Source organism: Thermobia domestica, chromosome 13 (assembly GCF_964235325.1).
Source record: "Thermobia domestica chromosome 13, izTheDome1.hap1.1, whole genome shotgun sequence".
Classification (NCBI taxonomy): domain Eukaryota; kingdom Metazoa; phylum Arthropoda; class Insecta; order Zygentoma; family Lepismatidae; genus Thermobia; species Thermobia domestica.
This window is the reverse complement of record NC_137466.1, coordinates 11,526,542-11,547,880: the sequence shown is the minus strand read 5'-3', so window position 1 is coordinate 11,547,880 and position 21,339 is coordinate 11,526,542. Positions and strand designations below refer to the sequence as shown.

Here is a 21,339-nt window from a genome sequence, read left to right as displayed (position 1 = left end):
ATAAGGGTTGTTTACCTTTTCAATCATATATGTGACACAGACGTTCTTCAGCAGTACATAAAAATAATGAAAACGTAACAGTTGATCCAGTAGAAGCTACAACAAATGTCAGAAGGCATTAAATTTATTATTTTCATTAATAGATATGAGTTATGTGGTCGTTCCTGTTTTGATATTTTTTTTCACAGAGCATATTTTTAAGAACTGATGACTCTGAAAACGACTACATTTATTCAGCGGCGGCCGCTGGGGGGGGGGAGCCAATGTGCCATGACACTACCACAAATAATACAACAAAATAATAAAAATAATATAATTTGCCTCTTACTAAATACGTTTCTCAATTTTACACACAGTACTTTACTTGCAACGTCATCATTGCTCACGAGATGCTGGTTTGAGTTGCGCGGTGGCTCAGAGTTACTCGCGCGCTAGCAGTACATATCTTTCTACTCTGTTCGTGCCAAATTCTACGTTGCTCTCCCGACTGTTCTAAAAATGGTTTGTGCGCATGCTCGTTAGTTAGAGAGCAGAAGAAAAGTACGGAGAAATAAGTAGCGTTTTGTGCCACGATTGAAGGTGGCTCGAAGCGGGAGATTTGTTTCGTTAGGAAAGGGGGCATTGTTTCGGAGCTACAGTCGCCTGGAATTCCAACACATAATTCCTAATTCATTTGTTTCTATTGCAGTGTTTCCAAACTAGCTACTTATTACATATCAATATGTACCATCTGGATTTGACCCTCCCAAAAATCGATTTGGAGGTTTTTTTTCGTTATTGTGTTGTCAACGCAGGTATGCTTTTTCCCCTGGTAATAGAAAAAAACACATTGTGCGCCTAAGTGTTTGGGTGTTGAATGTGGCGTATGTGTGTATAACTTGCGAATTATATATATTTGCGAAATTTTGATGGTGTGTATTTAAGTTTAGTGTTGTTTTCTTCTTTCTTCCTATTTATAAGTACTTTCCGTGAAACCAGGACAATACATTACGGTGAATGCGGTAAGTAATTTACTGAAAATTCCGTTTTCATCCCTATCATATGACGACAAACTAAGTGTTAAAAATTTAGGAAGGCCAATGCCTGATTTAAAATTGTCTATTAAGCAAGTGATCCGTAATAAGGAAAGATTGCGTCAATTTAACATGAACATATATTTGAAAAACAGTGGGATTTGTCGTTGTGATGTAGTCAATATTTATTCTGTTTTCCGTGTATGTTGTTTGGGGGGGACGCAAGCTGGACAAAATCTGGCGTCACAGACTTAGTGCACATTTGGGACAAAATTAAAAAACATGAAAAGTCAGCAGTACATCTGAACAATGTACTAAGTTTGTCTTTGTTAGGGAAGACAAATATCCAAGCTTGGCTGGATTTTCAATATCATCAGTCCATAGTTAAGCATAATGAACAATTAAATAAAAACAGATACATTTTGAATTTGATTATAAACTGCATTCGTTTCTGCGGAGCTTTAGAACTTGCATTAAGGGGGCATGATGAGTCTGAGGACTCTTCAAATAAAGGTGTCTTTCGAGAATTAATTGATTTCAGTGCAGAACTGGATAAAGATTTGAAAAGCCACCTAAGTCAGTCATCCGTGTTCATAGACACGTCAAAAGCAATACAAAACGAACTGCTTTCCTGTATGTTACAAGTGTATCATGATGAAGTAGCTAAAGAAATAAGAAGTGTGGATTACGTTGCTATTATAGCTGATGAAACAACAGATATATCTACCCAGTTTCAGTTAGTTTTAGTACTGAGGTATATGGTTGGGGGAACCCCAGTAGAGAAATTCTGGAATTTTATAAATCCTGATGGTCATGGTGCTCGTGCAATAGCAAATTGCATATTAAACCAACTGGATTCCTTGCTCAGCGAAAATCCAGAGAAACTAATAGCACAAAGTTTTGATGGTGCTTCGGTTATGAGTGGATGCACAAATGGGGTGCAAAAAATCATAAAAGATAAATATCCCAACGCAAATTACATCCACTGTTATGAGCATCAATTTAATCTCATAATGTCTCGTGCAGCATCCATAAACCCCCATGCTCGTATCTTCTTTGCACATTTGTCTGGGATATGCGCATTTTTTTTCACAATCGACGGAAAGAACAAAAATCCTCGATGCTATTGTACAGAGAAGACTGCCTCGTACATCACAAACCAGATGGAACTTTCATTCGCGTGGAGTAAATGTAGTGTATGAGTACAGAAAGAACTGATTGAGGTAATGGAAACAATTGAAAACAGTAAAGATATTAAATTCCACAGTACCATTGAACAAGCTGGAGCATATAAACTGAGGCTTCAAGATCGTACATTTGTATTCTGGCTAACATTTTTACATAGAATCACGCCTCACGTTGAGATATTTTTTTCACAGTTACAGAAGAAAATCACAGATCCCGTTAAAGTCAGGGAACAAATTCACAATTTCGAAATGGGCATTCAGAAAGTAAGGGGGGAAATTGATCTTATAATTGAGGAAGTTCGGAATGAGTTGGAATTTGATAACATTCCATCAAAAAGGCCACGCACTGAAAATAAAGAACTAGACACCATGAAAACAGATGCGATGGAAGTGTGTGACACAATAGTAGTGGAAATTAAAAATAGATTTTAATTTTCTGGTCATCTCATAGCTACTAACCTATTCCTAGTTGAAGGATTTGACAACTATCACGTAAGTTTCCCTGACGAATACCTTAGTGAAATGGTAGACAAGTATCCTGTTTTAATAAAGAATAGACTGAAGAATGAACTTGCAGTGCTCTATGAAAGGGAAGAGCTAAAAACTATTTCTGGAGCTGTTCCACTTTTGTCTCTACTCATTGAAGACGGTTTGCGTGAATCATTTAGTGAAACTGTAAAGCTGTTAAAATTGCTAGTCACAATGCCGATGTCTACATCTGAGGCTGAAAGATGTTTTTCTGCTTTGAAGAGGATAAAGACTTTCCTCAGGAACAGTATGAAAGAGGAAAGACTCAGTGCTTTAGGAATGTTATCGTGTGAGAAAAGTTTTGTGAACGATATAAGTGATTTCAATGGGAAGGTCATTGACCTATTTGCCAAACAGAAGAATCGTCGGATGGACTTTGTTTACCGCTCCCATTAGGCTTCTCTCATCTTATATTTAACAGAAGTCACCACATGCTAGGTATGTTAAAAACTATTCATTTTGCTTTATGTTTATAGTAAGTTTAATATAGGCACAAACAGCTTCATTATCTATCTATCTATCTATCTATCTATCTATCTATATATATATATATATATATATATATATATATATATATATATATATATATATATATATATATATATATATAATGTTACAATGTACGAAAATAATTCTAAAATGATGTTATTTGTGCCTTTGCATTACTTCTTCTTCTTCTTCTTTTTTTTTACGGAAATACAATTTTATTATGTACGTTTTGGCACTACCGTATCATATACTCACGAGCCGCCACTGCATTTATTTTTTCTACAAGTGAAGAAACTAAACAAGTACATGGAACGCGGCTACGGGCTTTTCTTCTAATTTACATTCTGTAAGTGACTATTGGCGACAAGTCATTACAACTGACATGACCTGAAATATACATTCTGTTACATTATACATGCTTTAAGAGCTACAAATGGAACACAGTAGGACTAGGAGTATATGCGAGGACTTTCACACTTCACTACACTTGCTAGCTAGGCATAAAAATATAATAAAAAGTGAGCTGTCTGAAGCCAGAATGAAGTAACTGCATTTTCATGTTTTGAGAGAAATTAGCATTCTTGGAAACAAAATAGATAAAATGCCATTGGATAATGGGCTTCACATGACGGTTACGTCAGTTTGTTTAATTAGTTTCTGATTGGGTGGTATTAGAGTCATACGCCTAATTCAAATGATTTCATGCTTTAATTTAGAATTGGGCAAAATTTAGTTAGTTTTCTCTGGTTTCAAACACCTCAATTGGCAGCATCAAGCTAATAAAAGTGCAAAAGAATTACAGAACATTCAGGACTTAGTAACATTCTCAAAATATTCTATACACATTAGGGCAAAACGTTGTCTCATGATGAGATGGCATTTGTAGCAAGATTACTCATTAGATTCATCGGATACTTAAAATGAATGTATGGAATCATCGCTTGTAATGTCTCCATCTATCTCTCACACGGAAGAAGTGTCACTGTCACTGTCACTGTCTTCTTCAAGGGTTCTCCTTTTTCTTGCTACCATGGTGCATTTCAAGAGTGATGAACTTGTATCTCCCGATAACTTATTTTCTAAGTCTTTCTGCTGCTCTGACTCAACAGTCTTTTTTATCTCTTTACGCTGTGTTGATACTTTTGGCTTCTGTTCCCGGTGATGCAACTTCCAGTTATAAGCTATATACGTAATTTTTCCGGCTCTGAAAGCAGTCAGTCTATTCCTTGACTTAGTGTGAATTTTTGAGAGGGTACTAAAGGATCTTTCTTTGGCGGCTTATGATATCGATGCTGTTAATATCTTCTGTACGACTTCAGATAATGGGTACTTCCACACAAAATTTGCCACCAAATTACTGGTTTCATTTCACCAGAAGTTGTTCAAATGAACTTCTTGCCTGACAAACTTTACTTTATCTAGTAATGTGCGAAATCGTTTATAACATTTACAAGATCTGCTTTCATGTTCTCTGCAGACTTGTGTATGAACTCCAATCCATCGACATATTGTTCTGGAGTCAAGTCAAACCCATGTGATGATGGATCTAGCAATGTTGCGATAAAGTGAATCGGTTGCAGTGCTGGAGCTTTTCTGCTTTCGAAATTATTAAGAATATTTGTTTCTTCTACTTTGGACAACGGGCATTCGCGAATAGCCTTTTTTAGTTGCTTTTCGATTTCTTTGACAGCAGGAAAAACTCGATGTATGTTACATTCATCAGATTCTAATATATTTATCCAGAACACTATTGGCTTTTTGATTGTCACCCAGAAAACCTCATCATCAAGCAGCTTTGTTTGTGGTCTTTGATAAATGCTGTATATCTTGCAGTGGTTTCAAGAAGAGATCGGTTCTGTAGAGTGACGTTTGAAGCTTTCAGACTTTCAGGAGATTGTAAATAGCTTTCCCAACGGGTTTTACATGGAAGAGTAAGAGAAATGTGAATGTTTTTCTCATTGTTAATTTCATGAAAAGTGCATTCAGTACCTGAGTATTTCTAACCATTTTAATGACGTCTACAACATTTGCCATAAATGATGAAATTGAAGAACACTTCGAAGTATCACTGCAGACAAGGTTCACAAGGTTCAACGTATGTGTTTTACATGACAATAGTTGCAAATGGATATATTCTTTTCTGGACAAGAGCAAAAGCCTTCTGCATATTTACTGCATTATCACCAGAACAAAGAACTTGCTGGGGTCGTATTTTTAATGACCTCAAATTCTTCATCTCTAATGCACTCAGCAGTGTGATGGTTATCTTTGGTGTTGATAAAATGAACAATTATTGGATGGGGTTTTGTAATATTGAAGTTGATTATTCCTTCATTACGAACATTACTCCAACCATCACATTGAAGATTCAGATACTTCGAATCTTGTAACTCTACACACAGCTGTGTTTGCATATCACTGCACTGGGCATCAAGTTGTTCCTAAATTTTTTAACTGATTTTACCATGCGGCCATTATTTTGCAAAATATAAGCTATTTGAAACTACTTGTAAATTGTTTTACCAACCCCTTTTCAGTCATTGTTTTTTGACTAGATTTACAAGGTCATATGTCAAGACCTTGAATTATATGAAATAAAATTACTTGTACATTAATAGGAAACACTTGCACTGGGCTAGGGTAAATGCAATGTCATATATAAAGAACCAATTGTTGAATTTATTACATGAATAGTTAACTGTCTTTACCCATTTGAAATTTTTAGCTGAACTTTGAGAAAACTTATAGACACTGCAAGCCAGCAAACTACTCAGTTATTGCTCAACCTAAAACGTTACTTGATATGTGATGTGTTTGTGACCTCATTAACTCATTAATTTACATGTGTTACGGTATGCATATATAGGCTACTTGCGTTTTCACCAGCTGCCATTGTATCTATTAAAGTGGTAATGCTACTACATGAACTTTGTAGGCTACATTGATGGAGGAACTCTTCATATATGAAACTGCATGAAAGTTTTATCAGCCACCCTCGCCACTAAAGAGTCATCAATGCTTTTATTGTTACTACAACTTGATGTAGGTTGTTCACTTTCTTTCACTTCTTCTGTCCCAGTATTTGGCATTTATTCCGAAGTTGGGCGTCCGCTTTCGTCAAGTTTTTTCGCTGTTATCTCCTTTCCACACTTTCTGCAATTTTATTATTAGGTTCATTAATTCGTGCTCTTCACAAACTTATAAAATATTTTGGTCGTTATCAACGTATTGCTTCACAAATGTTAAAACTGCTAGTTCATTGCCCTTGTACGTTCGTCATGTTGATAACATAAATGCTCGTTTCTTTCCCACAATGCAACTTTTCGGTTACCTTGCGCCAAGTAGTTCCCTCCGCTCACCATATAGTCCCATGTTTATAACCGCTTATATATAACAAATAAACAGATTTTTCGATACTCTTATATATTATCAAGCACACAAACGATCAAATTATCCATATCTTTCCTGTAAGTTTTAAAAATTTCGCTGGAAACGGACGCCCAACTTTGGAATTTAACCCCAGTATTTTGCCAACAATCACACAAACTTCTCCATTGTAAATCTTTTACAATTGTTTTCTTTTAGACTTTCAGGACATCTAAAACATTTATTCACATGATCTGACATTTCATTTACATTTGCTGTTTATAGTTTTTACCACAGTACTTGCAGTTTACTGATTTATCACTTCGTACATTATATGCGCTCCAAACATTACTATTCTTTTATCCATTTTCAGTTATTCTCTCCCTGAATAAAAGAAAAAATTCAACTAAGATAAGAGGAATGTCTACTCTCAACAACTCTGAAATCAGTACCAGTACTCAACTTAGAAAAGGAATTGTTCGAAGCAATGTTACCAGACTCTCAACAACTCTGAAATCAGTACCAGTACTCAACTTAGAAAAGGAATTGTTCGAAGCAATGTTACCAGATATAAATCAGGTTTGCATCTTTCTTTAACCACATTTGTATCTGAAAGATTTTATTTTGCTATTTTAGAACAACCATTTTTTGGGTAGGTAAATAAAATTTTGGTATTTACCGGGTATTTACCCAATTTTTATTTACCTACCCAGTGGGTAAATACCCAAGTCCCATCCCTAGGTACAGTGTTTATCAGTGAGGAAATTGAAGCTTTTCGAGGTGGAGGAAAATTAGTGTGCGCCTAAAATATACTTGTACTATGAGAGTATTCTTGCAAGTGTTAATTTCTGAACGCATTCCAAAAGAAACTTCTATTCGCAGGAAAATACCCCTGTACAATATGGAAAAGGTTATGGTTTCTCAGTTCACAGTATATTTCTCACAAAAAAATTGAAATATCAGTTTTTCATAGTTTATAAAGGTGCTCGGGTACCCTATGTGAGAGCATCTCCATAAAGTATGCTCATAATTGTAATTTGTGCAATCACTAAAACACCACGTTAAGTTTAAGTTACAAATATGCATAATTGCAATCATTATGAATATTTATTCAAAGTAGTTTACCTAAAGCAAAGAAGAGACTTATTAAAAGTTAGGTACAAAGTTGAATAGCACAAATAAGCCATTAGTAATACAAGTATACATTTTCCATAACTTGTAATTTGCCACCTAACAACAAATCTGAAATCGTGTTTATTTCCTGTGCCTCCAGAACTTTTTCGTGGTAAATCATCCGCAGCTGAATGATGTTCATCTTTCAGCCAAGAAAGGGTCTAGGAAAATTCGGTGTAGGAAAACTCGGTGTAAGAAAACTCGGTGTAGGAAAATTCGGTGTACGGAAAACTCGGTGTGGGGAAAGTTAGGTGTAAGGTAGATTCGGTGTAATACATATTGAATATTACCACTTACAATAATTTACGACACTTCATATTGTGAAAACGAAAACCATAAAATGTAACGAATAAAATGTTATTACCTATTTCAAGAAAAGCAAATTTATTTTTATGCCTTGAGTCCAATACTTCTTGCATGTCGTTTGCAGGGTATTACTATAAACTACTTTTAATCACACAACGAAGCTGACACATTTTGTCAGAAATAAAACAATTACAACTATAAGTTCAGAGAATAGTTATAGGAACAACCAAAAACACCTTTCCTATAGTATATCATAGAACATATACAAGGTGATTCTTTTAAAACTCACGGATTTCATTTGGGTCTAGAATTTCTAACTGAAGTTCGATTTTCATGCGGTTTGTGGCAAATGATCAAGGAATGTTGGGAAATTTGTGGAACTATATTTACTGGTTTAAATTCATTTGGGGTAATATCGGCCACGCCTCTAGAAAAACAGCAAATATTCGCCACTGTACTGAATTGGAATTAGCTGAAATGCGGTGTGGAGATTTGAGTTTCTTTGTTAGATGGCAACCTAGCCAAGGTCAATATGAATCAGGAAACTGGGCTGTTGTATTGAGAATTATGTTGTGCTACTGTATTAATATGATCAGGACACAGTTACAATAATGTACTCTTTGGAGCAACGTGATTTTATCGTTAAAAAGTTATTGGAGAACGGGATCTGTTGTTGCTACGGAAAGGGCATTTACACGCAACTTTGCCTCACGTTCTGCCCCAGACAGGAGCGTAATGTGGTTGTTAGTGAATAAATTGCAGGAAACGGGATCGCTTCTGAGTAAGACAGGGAAGCATCGGACCCCGCTGGCGGATGTTGTGGAAGATGTCAGTTACTGGCTCTTTCAGTCACCCAAGAAATCACTCAGTCGTTTGTAGGTAGAAACCGTCTATTCAACCGTGATTTATGTATGTTACCACTAACACTTAATTTGTATTCTTCAATTTCGCTTCAAATATCTTATATCTCATTCGAACTGTAACGTACAATGGCGAATATTTGCTGTTTTTCTTGCGGCCTGCTCGATATTACCCCGGATGAATTTAAACCAGTAAACATAGCCCCTTAAATCTCCCATCCTTCCTTGATGATTTGCATCCTGAAACAACGGAGTGAAAATAACTTGTATCAATGTAGCCAATATAAAATTATAAACATTCATACTGACTAACAAGAATAATGACCTCTATTGAGTAATGTTCGGAAACGTAATACCTCCCTAAATAACTCGAAAGGTGAATAATTGTGTAACTGTACCAAAATTTTGCTTAAAATACTTTCCATATAAACGCAAATTCTGCGTTGGTGCGTCATGTGACGTTCGTCTGAATTTGTGCACTTTGTGCGGCGTATGCTTCTTGTTGATCGTGCTGCCGCCTAGTGGTGCTAAAAGACAGTATAGAAGAAGAAGAAGAGGAAAGTAAAGAGAAGCAACTTTTAGTTTTCTTGGTGTGTGTGTTGGAGTGTGTGGGCGTTATACATGATTCAGCAAAAATTTCTAGAATAATACTAAATCCTGAACCCAAAACGTTTTGAAATATACGAATAGTAATATTCTTTATTAAGAAAACTCTGATATTCGTGAATTCGCATAATCATCCATCAAAAATAGTGCTGTTGATGTTGACGTTTTGATAGTTTTGAAATAAGGCATTATTAAAGTTAATTGATCCTAAGTAATATTGGATAGCAACAAGGTGGTGGTATAGAGATTAAGTAAAAAACAAAAGGACTTGGCAGGTTGTTCTTGAAGTCAACGGACATGTAATCAGCAACTAATACTAAATTTTATCGAAACAAGTCAATATTTCATTAGTAACCACAAAATAACGCTGCCTTTGGATTCGCCTGGAATGACTGTCTACTAAATCCCTCGAATTGGAAGAAAGGACGATATTTGTGAATGGATTCGACGGATGTTCAGTGTTTAACTTAAAAATGTGATCATATTCATCATTGAGCCATGGCGGACAGAAACGTTGAAGTGAGTAATAAAAAGTATACTTACGAATTCGCTACACGAATGGGGCTACTAATGTAAAGAGAGTTTATATATTTCAGTTTCAGTGTTAGTTCATATTAATAAATGGCGCTGTAATATATAACTTTATTAGTTTTTTCCTTCACAGATTGCATGACATGGTGAGAACGTGACTGTTGGATAACTTGTGTTAAACTTATGAAAGTAGGGGATACTCTCGTCTATTTTCGTAATACGCCTTAGGTCATCGCTCAGATGGTTCGTCCGAACTTGGACCGTAACGGTGAAGAGTATTGCGCCTTTCTCAAGCGATCGTCGCGGGAATAAACTTTCCAAACCCACAAATAAAATGGTACAAAGCTGTATTATTTGAGGGCAAGGAGTAGGGAGTTCTCCGCGGAGGCCGGTTGAGGACGGTGTGCACTATGCAGCATTATGCTGCTTGAACCCAGAACCGTAACAATTGTCTTAATTCAAATGAATAAATCAAGAAATAATGAAGTTGAATATAAATTCCTTTGATGCTGTAGATAAATAGCTACAAGCAAGTGGTTATCAAACTGAATCCAGATACTCGCATGGTCGATATCTTGCAGTGTTTAGTTTATGTTGAATTTTGAATCGGATCCCATTGAATGTCCAAAATGTAACTTTGTGGTGTTTTAACACATATATGAAATTCAATTTGGTCCATTTTGAAGAAATTCAGAGGGACATTTCTGTGCTAAATTCAAAATTCAAATTCAAATTTGAAATTTTAAAGTGTTATTTTTCATTGTACAGGTTTCTTCAATATAGTACAACTTCTAGAGCAACCTTTATGCTTTCCAATGGTGTTTGCTCCACGTCTCTAGTGCACATATTAACCATTTTATGACAATTTTTAACAATCACTGTATCTAAAGAAATACCGGTACCCTTACAAAAATGTAACATTATCTGGTCAGAATTTGTACTTTTATTGGTTGATTTCACGTGGAGTGTCTCATTAATGATACTATTCACATGTCTTAACAATCTGAATTAAGCTGATATTATATTGTTAGTGAAATAAAATAATTGTAATTGTTGTTACAAAATTACATTTCGTTGCTAAGCAACTAATTACCTGATAGCTATCTTTCCTCAAATTGCAATAACCCGCATTTTCACGAGTGTGGCCTATGGGATAACAGCTTCTGATCTCTGCCGGCAATGAAACAATTAGTTCCTCAGCAACGAAATCCGAATTTAAAAGAATGGATCCTTTTGACCCATATATCGGCCTCTAGGTGTGTTTAATTATCATAACAATCTCAAGTTAGATCTTGACTTAAAGAAAGCACTTGTTGGTCGCAACCGCCTATAGCCTATTAGAATGTGAAAGGATTTTGAGTGCTCTGCACTTAAAATATATACTGGGCCTCACAGGCCCCGGTTGCCCGTCTATGTTACAAAAATATCTTGCCTGGATAAGGGTTAATATTACAGCCCTTCCAGACGCCATCGTCGAAAACCAAGATAAAACTCAATTCTCACTATTTTGTGCCAAATCCAATCAGTGGACTTCTGAATATTTCAAACACAAAATGGCCTCCCCGAGAACCTCGTGTAACAACTTGTCCTCGGACGGCAGCCATGTTTATTATGAAGTCCACTGGTTACGCTTTTTATACATGTCCTATAAAGTAGATTCTTAGTTGTATAACATTTGAGTGAGATCTTATCCATACATCTACTTGTAATCTACCTTTTTGTGTTATTGTGCTGACTGCAAAAGTGTTTATACCTTCTTAATATTTCAAATATTTCAATACTTTCATTATGAATCGACGTTTTATGGATACATACAAGCATATACTGATTATATTATTTTTTTCCTAAAAACAAATAATACTACCACTCTCATACTACGTAGTATAGATAATTGACGTTAAAAGACGTCTCTTACGAAAAAGATGAATATAATTATCTACACTACGTGGTAGGAGAGTAGTAGTATCATTTGTTTTTCGAAAAATAGGAGTTGATTGCACTTTAATATTTGCAAGCTGAAAAGGAATACAAAAGATATACATACCGAATAAGTAGATAACGAAAACTTACGTACTCAATCGGTATAAAAGTGTCAATTTTAGTTCTTTTTTTAGCTTGACTTGATAAAAACCATTCAGGTCAAGTCAACTTGATAAAAGCTACTTAAATGTTTTCGGTAGATACATCCACATTGACTTAATAACGTATTATAGGGAGCTAGCTTCTTTACCAGCGGGGGCTGAGGTAGAAGGGAAAATTTTCAACATTTTTTCTGCCTGACTCTTGCGACACTCCCTTACCCTCCCTCTATATGTCAGCGTTGCCAGTCGTAAAAAAAAAATCACATAAATGACTTCTGAAGAGTTAGTTGATTATTTGTTGGGTGTTGTTGTGGTTACGGTTTTGTTGCTTATTATTCATTTAACAATGGCTTCACAGCATAAGAGAGGGCAAACTATACACAGCGAAGCTAGAGAAGTAATAAGGAAGCTAGAGAAGTAATAAGGTGATAGTGCAGTGTGACGAAGAAGCGAGGGAGAAAAAACTGAAGCATCTGTTATCACAGTCTAATTTGCGTGTGTCCACGCATACACGTTTCTATATTCTTTGAACATTATTTATGACATAATTTTTTAAAATTTTATTGAGTATTTATCTTCATTGTTTTCTGTTACATTTTAGTGCCTATTTTACTGCCTATTTTGTAAATTTTAAGTGCCTATTTGCCCACCTATTTTCCAGGTTTTTAATGCCTAAACATCTGCCGCCTTATGCAGAGTCGTTTCGATGTCTGATTAGCGTCATACTAAAGGCCTGACTACTGCAGGAAACAAATGTTAGTCGAACTCACGATTTTTGTCCACAACAAAGCTCACATAACACGAGGAGGGATCGATCCGACGACCTCTAGCACCAGATGTGAATGCATTCTACTGGCCAGACTACGCAGACTGGCCATAATAACTAGTATTTCTTCGATTTTTTCTGTACTTAGATTGTAAAGTATGTACCACCAGACATGTCAACTCTGATGCTCGTAGCAGTTGTAGTAGTAGAAGTAATAATAATAATAATAATAATAATAATAATAATAATAATAATAATAATAATAATAATAATAATAATAATAATAATAATAATAATAATAGCAGTAGCAGTAGTAGTAGTAATAACAGTAGTAGAAGTACAGTACTTTACAGTCTTGAATAAAGAGTTAATTTCCCAAACTCCAGTGGCGGCGGTTGGACGTTAAAAGTGAGGGGGCAAGACATGATCTGAATACTTGTATATAAATGTTAGTTTTAATGGTTGTTTCTAACATTTTGTTTGACGAAAGGTTGTATAACTAATAGGATACTATATTTTCAGTTAAAATACCGTATATCGTATATAATAGTTTATTAAGTAAATTGAGAAGAACAACGCAAGTAGATACTAGCCCTTTGTACTCTTAAACAACGAAAGTGTAAGAAGAGATTTGATTCCTTGCTCATGAACATCTTAAAATTCTGTCTGGAAAATTGTGTGATCAGATTATTTAATAAATTTGCAAAACAAATAAATAGAAAGGATAATATTAATCATAGTAATGAATAATGATGCTTGTTTTGCAAAAGTTATATTGAAACTGAGGATTAATGAAAAACTTAATATTTAATTCCACACATGCTATTAAATGTATGTTGTTACTCTTAGAAAATGAAAGACAGTAAATACTACAAGCATATGCTACGACATTTAAAGAAATATTTGCTTTTGCAACTTCTTGAAATATGTTCGTTGCCATTAGGTGCAGATTTCACTTTCTTGGAACAAAGTGAACAATACTTACAATCCACACTTCAGTTATACAAAATAAACTTAAAACCTAGAATTATGTTCAATTTCCTAATTTTATTGTATATACACTCGTACATTCTTAAACACAACACTTCACTCGTATATTACACTACAAAACAATGGAAAAGGTAGAAGTTGTTTCTTATCACGCTCTTTTTAATCGATATTCCTTACTTTAGAAAGAAGAAAAGACATTTTAGGAACTGTCAATTTTTGTGCAATTAAATAATAACTTGTGAAATAGGCCCTACTTTTTTGCATAATGTTATTTCGATTAGCTTCAAAGCGGCTCACTAACATATCGAGTCCTTGTAAGAAGAAATGAAAGTATGCTGAAATTGTGCTCCAATAGGTTATTTTCTGTGGCGATTAAAACGCAATTACTGTAGCTTTCTTTACTCCACGGGAAGACAACCAATACGTATTCACGCAACAGCAAATATTATATGGCAGCATATTTTCCTATTAATCAGTAACACATACAAAATCGTTACATTTCCAAATGAAAATATATACATTAATTGGTTACTTAAAAAAAGTGCGGGGGCAACTGCCCCCCTTTGCCGCCCCTAATCGCCGCCCATGCCAAACACATTACGATTAACACAGGCTGCCAACATCAGTTTCCGATCCGTCTTTCACAGTGTTCGGGCCGGCCCGTTTCGGCCCGAAATGTGCCCGGCCCGGTTAGAGCCCGGCTCGAGATTCGGGCCAGGCCGGGTCGGGCCAGGCCGTCTTCGGGCCTGGGTTTGCAGGGCTCTGGTGTATATGGGGGATCAGACACCGGGCGGAAAGAGCGGTGTCCAGAAGGAATGGGGTAGACTCGTAGCGCGTCATGAGTAATTGAAAAGGGCATAAATAATTCACCTGATTTAATTTTCTGCCTAAAGTTATATATATATATATATATATATATATATATATATATATATATATATATATATATATATATATATATTGCATGTTCATATTACAGTAACTGGTAAGAATAATGCAGCTGAACTACCTCAGCCATTACCATTGCGAGTGATTACAAATATTCAGAAAGATAATGTTTGATATTTGAGGGGATGGCTCCAGGTGTGTAATAATATCAAGAGGTTAAGATAACGCTGTTGTTAAATTTTAAGACTCCATGGTTTTGCGATCTAAAAGATGTGTTATACTACTCTCTTTCTCTCCAAATAATAATAATAATAATAATAATAATAATAATAATAATAATAATAATAATAATAATAATAAATATATCCACCCTAAATTCCCCTGAAAAATTCATGTACTTTCCGCCTTATAGTTTCCCGGGTAAAATTGTCACAAATGTCGACACCAGGCCGGTAGCCAGCCCAAAAATGTAGGCGAGCTCGGCCGAAGTTAAGGGGGCCCGATCTAACCATATTATAGTTTATCACCATATTATAGTTCATTTACAAGCCTACCGTGAAAATTTTAGGTGGCCAGCGAAAATTTAGCGGGCGCCCCCTAGACCCCCCTGGATACGGGCCTGGTCTACATGTGTCATTCGCTTTTCACTTTTTCTGTCTTTGTGTGCGGTTTCTAATCTACTGTTGTTCATTAAATGCTTCTTTCTTATATCATACACAGTAGATTTCGCAACGAGAGTGGCCGCAGCAGTTTTATCTACAGCCTCCAATCCTATAACATTCTGGTGACTGCACAGATGTTGATGGTTCCATTATTTACAATTATCTATTTACAAAAAACAATACTATATACAAGAAGCATAAAAGGGGGATGACACACAAACACGAACGGAAACACACACACACAGTAAATCTTGAGACGATACACAAATGTATACACACACAATCACACGACAATAACAAACTCTGCAAATAGAACTTCCGCACTAAAAACAACAAATAATGTATACATACATTACAATTGATATATTTACATAAGTATTACTAAATATTTTCCACAGATATACGCAAAGTAAGGAGGCAATAGATCGCTTTCTCTAGAACAGTAAAGTGGCTCTTCAGCGGTCATTGACGTTTGGCAACAAAGGTTGACATCCTCTCACTGGGGGTGGATGAGTTGTAGTATTGCTTACTCCTCTTCTTGAGATCCTCGTACCTATTACCAATGAATCGATCTGTGGGAGCTCCAAATGAATACAAGAAAAGATACAATTCTACTGTTCTTAGTCATTTGGAATCGTATCATCAATTCCAATATTTGAAAACAACGCTAACGGTAAGTTTCTCTCATAGAGCTAAATGAAATTCATATGGCAAATTCTTCATAAGATAGCAATTCTCATGATAAGCTGCCACGAAAACACTCTAAGGGAAAATTCGTTTGTTAGGTTTTTAAACATCTTTACCCAACAGCGAGACTATATAGAGAATGGACTTACAGGTTAAAGTGCAATCCGCGGGCCGGACTCGGGCCTACAAAGCATATATCACTTCGGGCCCGGGCCGGGCCGTAAATTTTTAAATTTACAATAATATTTCTCGGGTCTTTTGGGGCCTAACTTTGTAAATGTACTGTACAACAATATTTATTGGACGTTTGGACCATTCTTTCTTAAGAACTTTTAAAGCAGAACTGCAAAATTAAACTTCTAATTGCTGTAAATAAAAAATACAATTTTGAGTAAATTATAAAGTTTATGTAATTCGGGTTTATTTCGGGCTCATTTGATTACCACATGAGCTCGGGCCTAAATGCTAAAACATATTTTGGACTCGGGTCGGACCTCACATTATGAACTCACCAGCCGGGCCGGGCCCGGGCTAAGAATTCCGGCCCGTGCAGACCTCTACCACGTGCACCGAAGGCGAGTGCTCTGAAGTAACGAGGGTTCCCTTAGATGAGTTATTTTACTTCCTTATTTAAAAATGGCAGTTATGAAATGACATTTTCTTTCACTCAACCATTTCCACAATTTTTATTTATTTATTTATTTTACAAATTCATTCTCAAAGTAGGCCTAAACAATGATTTTTCACCAGGGGGAATGGACACATAAGAGAAACAAGAGAACATGTTATAGATGTAAAACTATATAAAGAGGAAAAGAGAAATAATTAAAGAAATACGTCTCTTTCATATATAAAGCTTGTGCTGTGAAACATCGTGTTGACGTTGACTTCAGTAAAAATCTTGATTTGAAGACGTCCGAATCAAAAAGCACTTGAGCGTCAGACAAAACTTTTCAAGAGCAGCAAAAAAAAAAAAAAAAAAAAGCTACAAGTGGAATCAATGCTTTCTTATGTAAACGCGATAGTGTAGACGCGTTTTTCGAACTGAAAGAACATTTTCATAACAAAAAGGACTTAATAAAAATAATAAGACTTGAACAGCAAGGTGGTATTTCCTTTCAAGAGGGTATTAACCATTAAGTATCTCTAGGAAATTTAAATTTAGAAAATAGGTAAGTAGGTTTATTAGATTTAAGTTATTTTAACAAAAGAGACAATTAATCCAAAGCCATGAATAGTCTTACTATTAAGTTATTTTGTATAAAATGATAAGAGCGTGAATACGAAGACACTATTCTTGCTGTGGATAACAATGGATCTCGGAGCAAAAGGTTTCTTTATAAAGTGCGAAAAGTTCTGCAGAAAAATAACAAGAACATTCTCACAACAAAATCCCTTATCTGCTGCAAAAACCTGAAAACACGTGCAAAAAAGGGGAAAAAACGCATGGAAAGTCCAGGTGTATACTAATAATGAAACTATAAATGGAATACAAATTAATTTTTCATTGCTCAGTTGGTATAGAGGGCTCCCGTTGCTCCGCTGGTATAGCGGGCTCCCCGAGTGGTCGCGGGATCGATTCCCGCCGGGAGCTCACTTTGAAAGGAGTGGTTCGGATCCCACTTTCAACTGTAGGTCCATGTCTCTATATAGCCCCGCTGTTGAAAAATGACGTAAAAACCTTAACAATTTCACATTTTAGCTGGTATAGCATTGGCTTAGCACTCGGAAGATCATGGAATTAAATCACGCGCCAGGACATCGTGCATGAGGTTTTACTCACTCAGTCAATGGTTTATCTTGGGTCATTCATTCTACACCCTTTGAAAACACATATGCCCCCGAAAAGTTAAATAATTTTAACTTCTTCGTCGTAATTTGAAAAGGCGCGGAGAATAAGTGCTGTAAATATGTCTGAGCTCTTAATATTTAATAATGTGCTGAACGAAAATTCAATCCGATGTTTTCCTCAATAGTGGATATTGAGACAATCATGTTTGTCAACAGACGGAGATGCAAAGCATTGTGTTTAGAAAAAGAAAAAAAAAGGGCAAACAAAATAGGAAACACATTTCCTTCAGCATTCTATTTTCTGTAAAATTTGTTTTCTAACAAGCTTACTACGCGAAGGGTGTTCTTGAGCAAATTTATTAAATATAAAGTAATAGTAAAGACTTGTACAAACTTCGAAAGAGCAGGTCCACTGACACCATGGAAATGGAATCGACAACACTGAGCAGCTTAAAGAGATTTTTGCCATGCCATTTTGATTTTCTCTTTGTCCGTAATTAAAACCCGTTTTCTAGTATTTATAGTTGAGTATAAAGAAACATAATATTAATTTTGTAATTGAATTTTTTTAAAACGCGCTAATTAATTACAAGATAATTAATAATTAATCACTAATTAAAGTTTCTTTTTCTTTTCGGCCCAAGGAAGGAAATTCAAAGCACCAACCCTGCAGGAAACGATTAATTACTTTTAATGTACACGATAAAATAATTTGCAAAGCTTCACTTACCAATAATCACGCTATATTTCATTTTAATTCCTTGATCCCCTAAAAATTCTATTAATTCAGTTAAATATTAAGTGACTGTGTGTAACTGATGATTTGTAAATCATTTTATCCTATAGAGGAAGAGTAAATTAATCATTATTTGCAGGCTTAGTTGGTTGAATTTCCTTCGTTGGGATTCAAAGTAAAAAGTTAAATTATTAATTAATTATTAATTATCTTGCAATTACTTAGCATATTTGAAAAATCAATTACAAAAATCATAATATTATGTACATTCTTATTTGCAACTATAAATACTAGAAAATATGTTTTAATTACGGAAAAGAAAAAAGAATAATGGCAAGGCAACAATGCCCTTAATTTACGTATTTATTATTTTCAATAATAGAAGGTTAATCAATAATATCCTTAATCTATTTAGAAATTGTTGTGTCACAAACATATAAGTTTTCGAAAACTCATGTGATAACTGACAGCGACGTAAGATGACTTGGAAGAAAAGTTGCTGAACTGGATACACTGTCGTTAAGAAGCGCTGGGATCTTCAGCGAGTTCTCTGCCAGTAGCAGACGAAAACCGAAGTGCTCGGTTCAAAAGGTGGTCACAAGAATAGAGACCTGCACGGGCCGAGCCCAATCCAGCCCGAATGTGCCTAGGCCCGGCCCAGCCCGGGCCCGATAAATTTTAAAAATTTCATTTTGTAACATTTTTCACGGGCACACTTCTTCAACGTTTGCCTTTATGCTAATTATCCTGTAATGAACGTCAATAATTATTGCAATTAATCGGCCCCAGCCAGGCTCGACCTGAAGAGAAATCAGTGTCGGCCCGGCCTAAACAAATAACAGAGTCGGCCCGCCCAAGTCCGGTCCGCGGGCTGGGCCGGGTTTCGGCCCTCGGGCCGAGCCCGGCCCGTGCAGGTCTCTACCCACGACCTTCCCTAGTAAGCGAAATGAATTAGTATTTTCCACTAACGGGTTTAGGCAACTACTCGTGTACATACGAAAGCTCAAAAACATAAATAAATTATTTTCAAGAAGATATAATATTTTACCTAAGCAAATTAAATTTCATAAAAAATAAAGAAAGAAAGAAAGAAAGAAAGAAAGAAAGAAAGAAAAGAAAAAGGAAAGAACACATTACATATTTAACATTCAAAATGATAGTGAAAATAAACTAACTATATATTATACGTGTGTATAATATTTATGTGACAACAAACAGTTAAAAATTGAAAAGCGCTTAGCTGTTTCTTAAAATTATTCTTCCTTTCTCTTCCCTTCCATTGGCTCTTCGACCTTCTACTTTGAGTTGGATTCTTTTTTCTTTTATATGATTCCTCCCGTTTCACCATTTTAAACTTTTATTAATTATAATAGTTTTGTCACAATTCACAGGTTCCGCTTCTGGACTTCAAACGCTAACAAGAAATTGCCCTACTACTGTGACTGCAACAACACACAAACAAGTTTGGCAACGAAGCATTATGGCATCCATGCGCAAGCATGAGATTTAGCCGCAAAAACTATTACCTTAAACTTAGAATAATATTTGGATAAAATGTAAAACATAACACAAAAAACGGTCATATAATATCTATATTCCGTAAAGAGATAACTTGTAAAATAATTTATGCTTATAAGTAAAAACTTCATAAAACTAAGCACAGGAGCAGCAAGATCTAACAGCAAGCGCCATCTCGCGCACTCATCTTAAAACTCATCAAGTTTTCCTCTTATATGTTACTTTTTTAGATAACAGAATACATAAGCACAGAAAATAGTATCTTATGTTGTAACTAACGCATAACTCTATTTTATAGTTCAATACTTATAATATGTGCCATTTCGTTACTCATTGGTTAAGGCAATGGATTAATGCTTATACTGACTTCCGGGTGGTGATCCACCTTAAACAAGCTTAGAAGCTTCTAAATGTAGGACCTACATTTTTCTTGCATAAAGCGTGGTTTGAACCATCGGATTCAACTATCTCCAGCGGAATTGACCCTTTATGTTGCAATCGAAGACTAAAATGCTAGACCGCTCCGCCAGGCGGGTGGTTGAGTAATATGCAAAATGTATTCAAATACGGTAACTGCTTATGCAAATTTAAAAAAAAAATCTTTCGCTGGGATTGCACAGTTTGCATAAACTCTTTGAATTAAGTGAGTATTAGGTGATTTTTTACAGCGCACTGGCAACCCTGCCCAGGACCATCGAGTGGCCGTTTCTTGATGACGGGGATGGGGCACCTGTCAATCAACTCTGAATTCTTCAGCCTAGCATTGAAGCCAGCTCCCAGTAATATGGTACCTTACGTGTTTGGGCACTCCAACAACTTTATTGTACACAAATGGAATTTGTAACATCATTCGTGTATATTTTAGTCTATATTATTGCATTATAGGATAAATAAGTTCTATAAGAGGTTAAGGTGCATACAGGGTGGGCCATAAGTCCCTTACCGCCCATTGTAAAATCCGTGTTCTTGGAAAATAGTGAACAACAACCATGCAGTAACATAGTAGGCCGAGGGGGAAGTCGGATTGTGATGTGACCAAGATGGTAAAAGCCGCCATCTTGAATTCACGTCAAGACTTTTAAATGGGAACATGGTCATTCAGCACATCATTTTAGGCTAGAATTTAAAGGCAAAAACAATGGTGAAATCGGTTTGTTGATA

The 21,339-nt window shown here is 35.6% G+C and overlaps 1 protein-coding gene across 1 annotated transcript; it reads left to right on the top strand.

Annotated features, from left to right (window-relative positions):
* Window positions 1–1,216: 1,216 nt before the first annotated feature.
* Window positions 1,217–2,215, top strand: LOC145667495 (zinc finger MYM-type protein 1-like). Its single transcript, XM_081734971.1, has one exon. It carries the CDS (start codon window positions 1,217–1,219, stop codon window positions 2,213–2,215), a length of 999 nt encoding a protein of 332 aa, XP_081591097.1.
* Window positions 2,216–21,339: the final 19,124 nt, after the last annotated feature.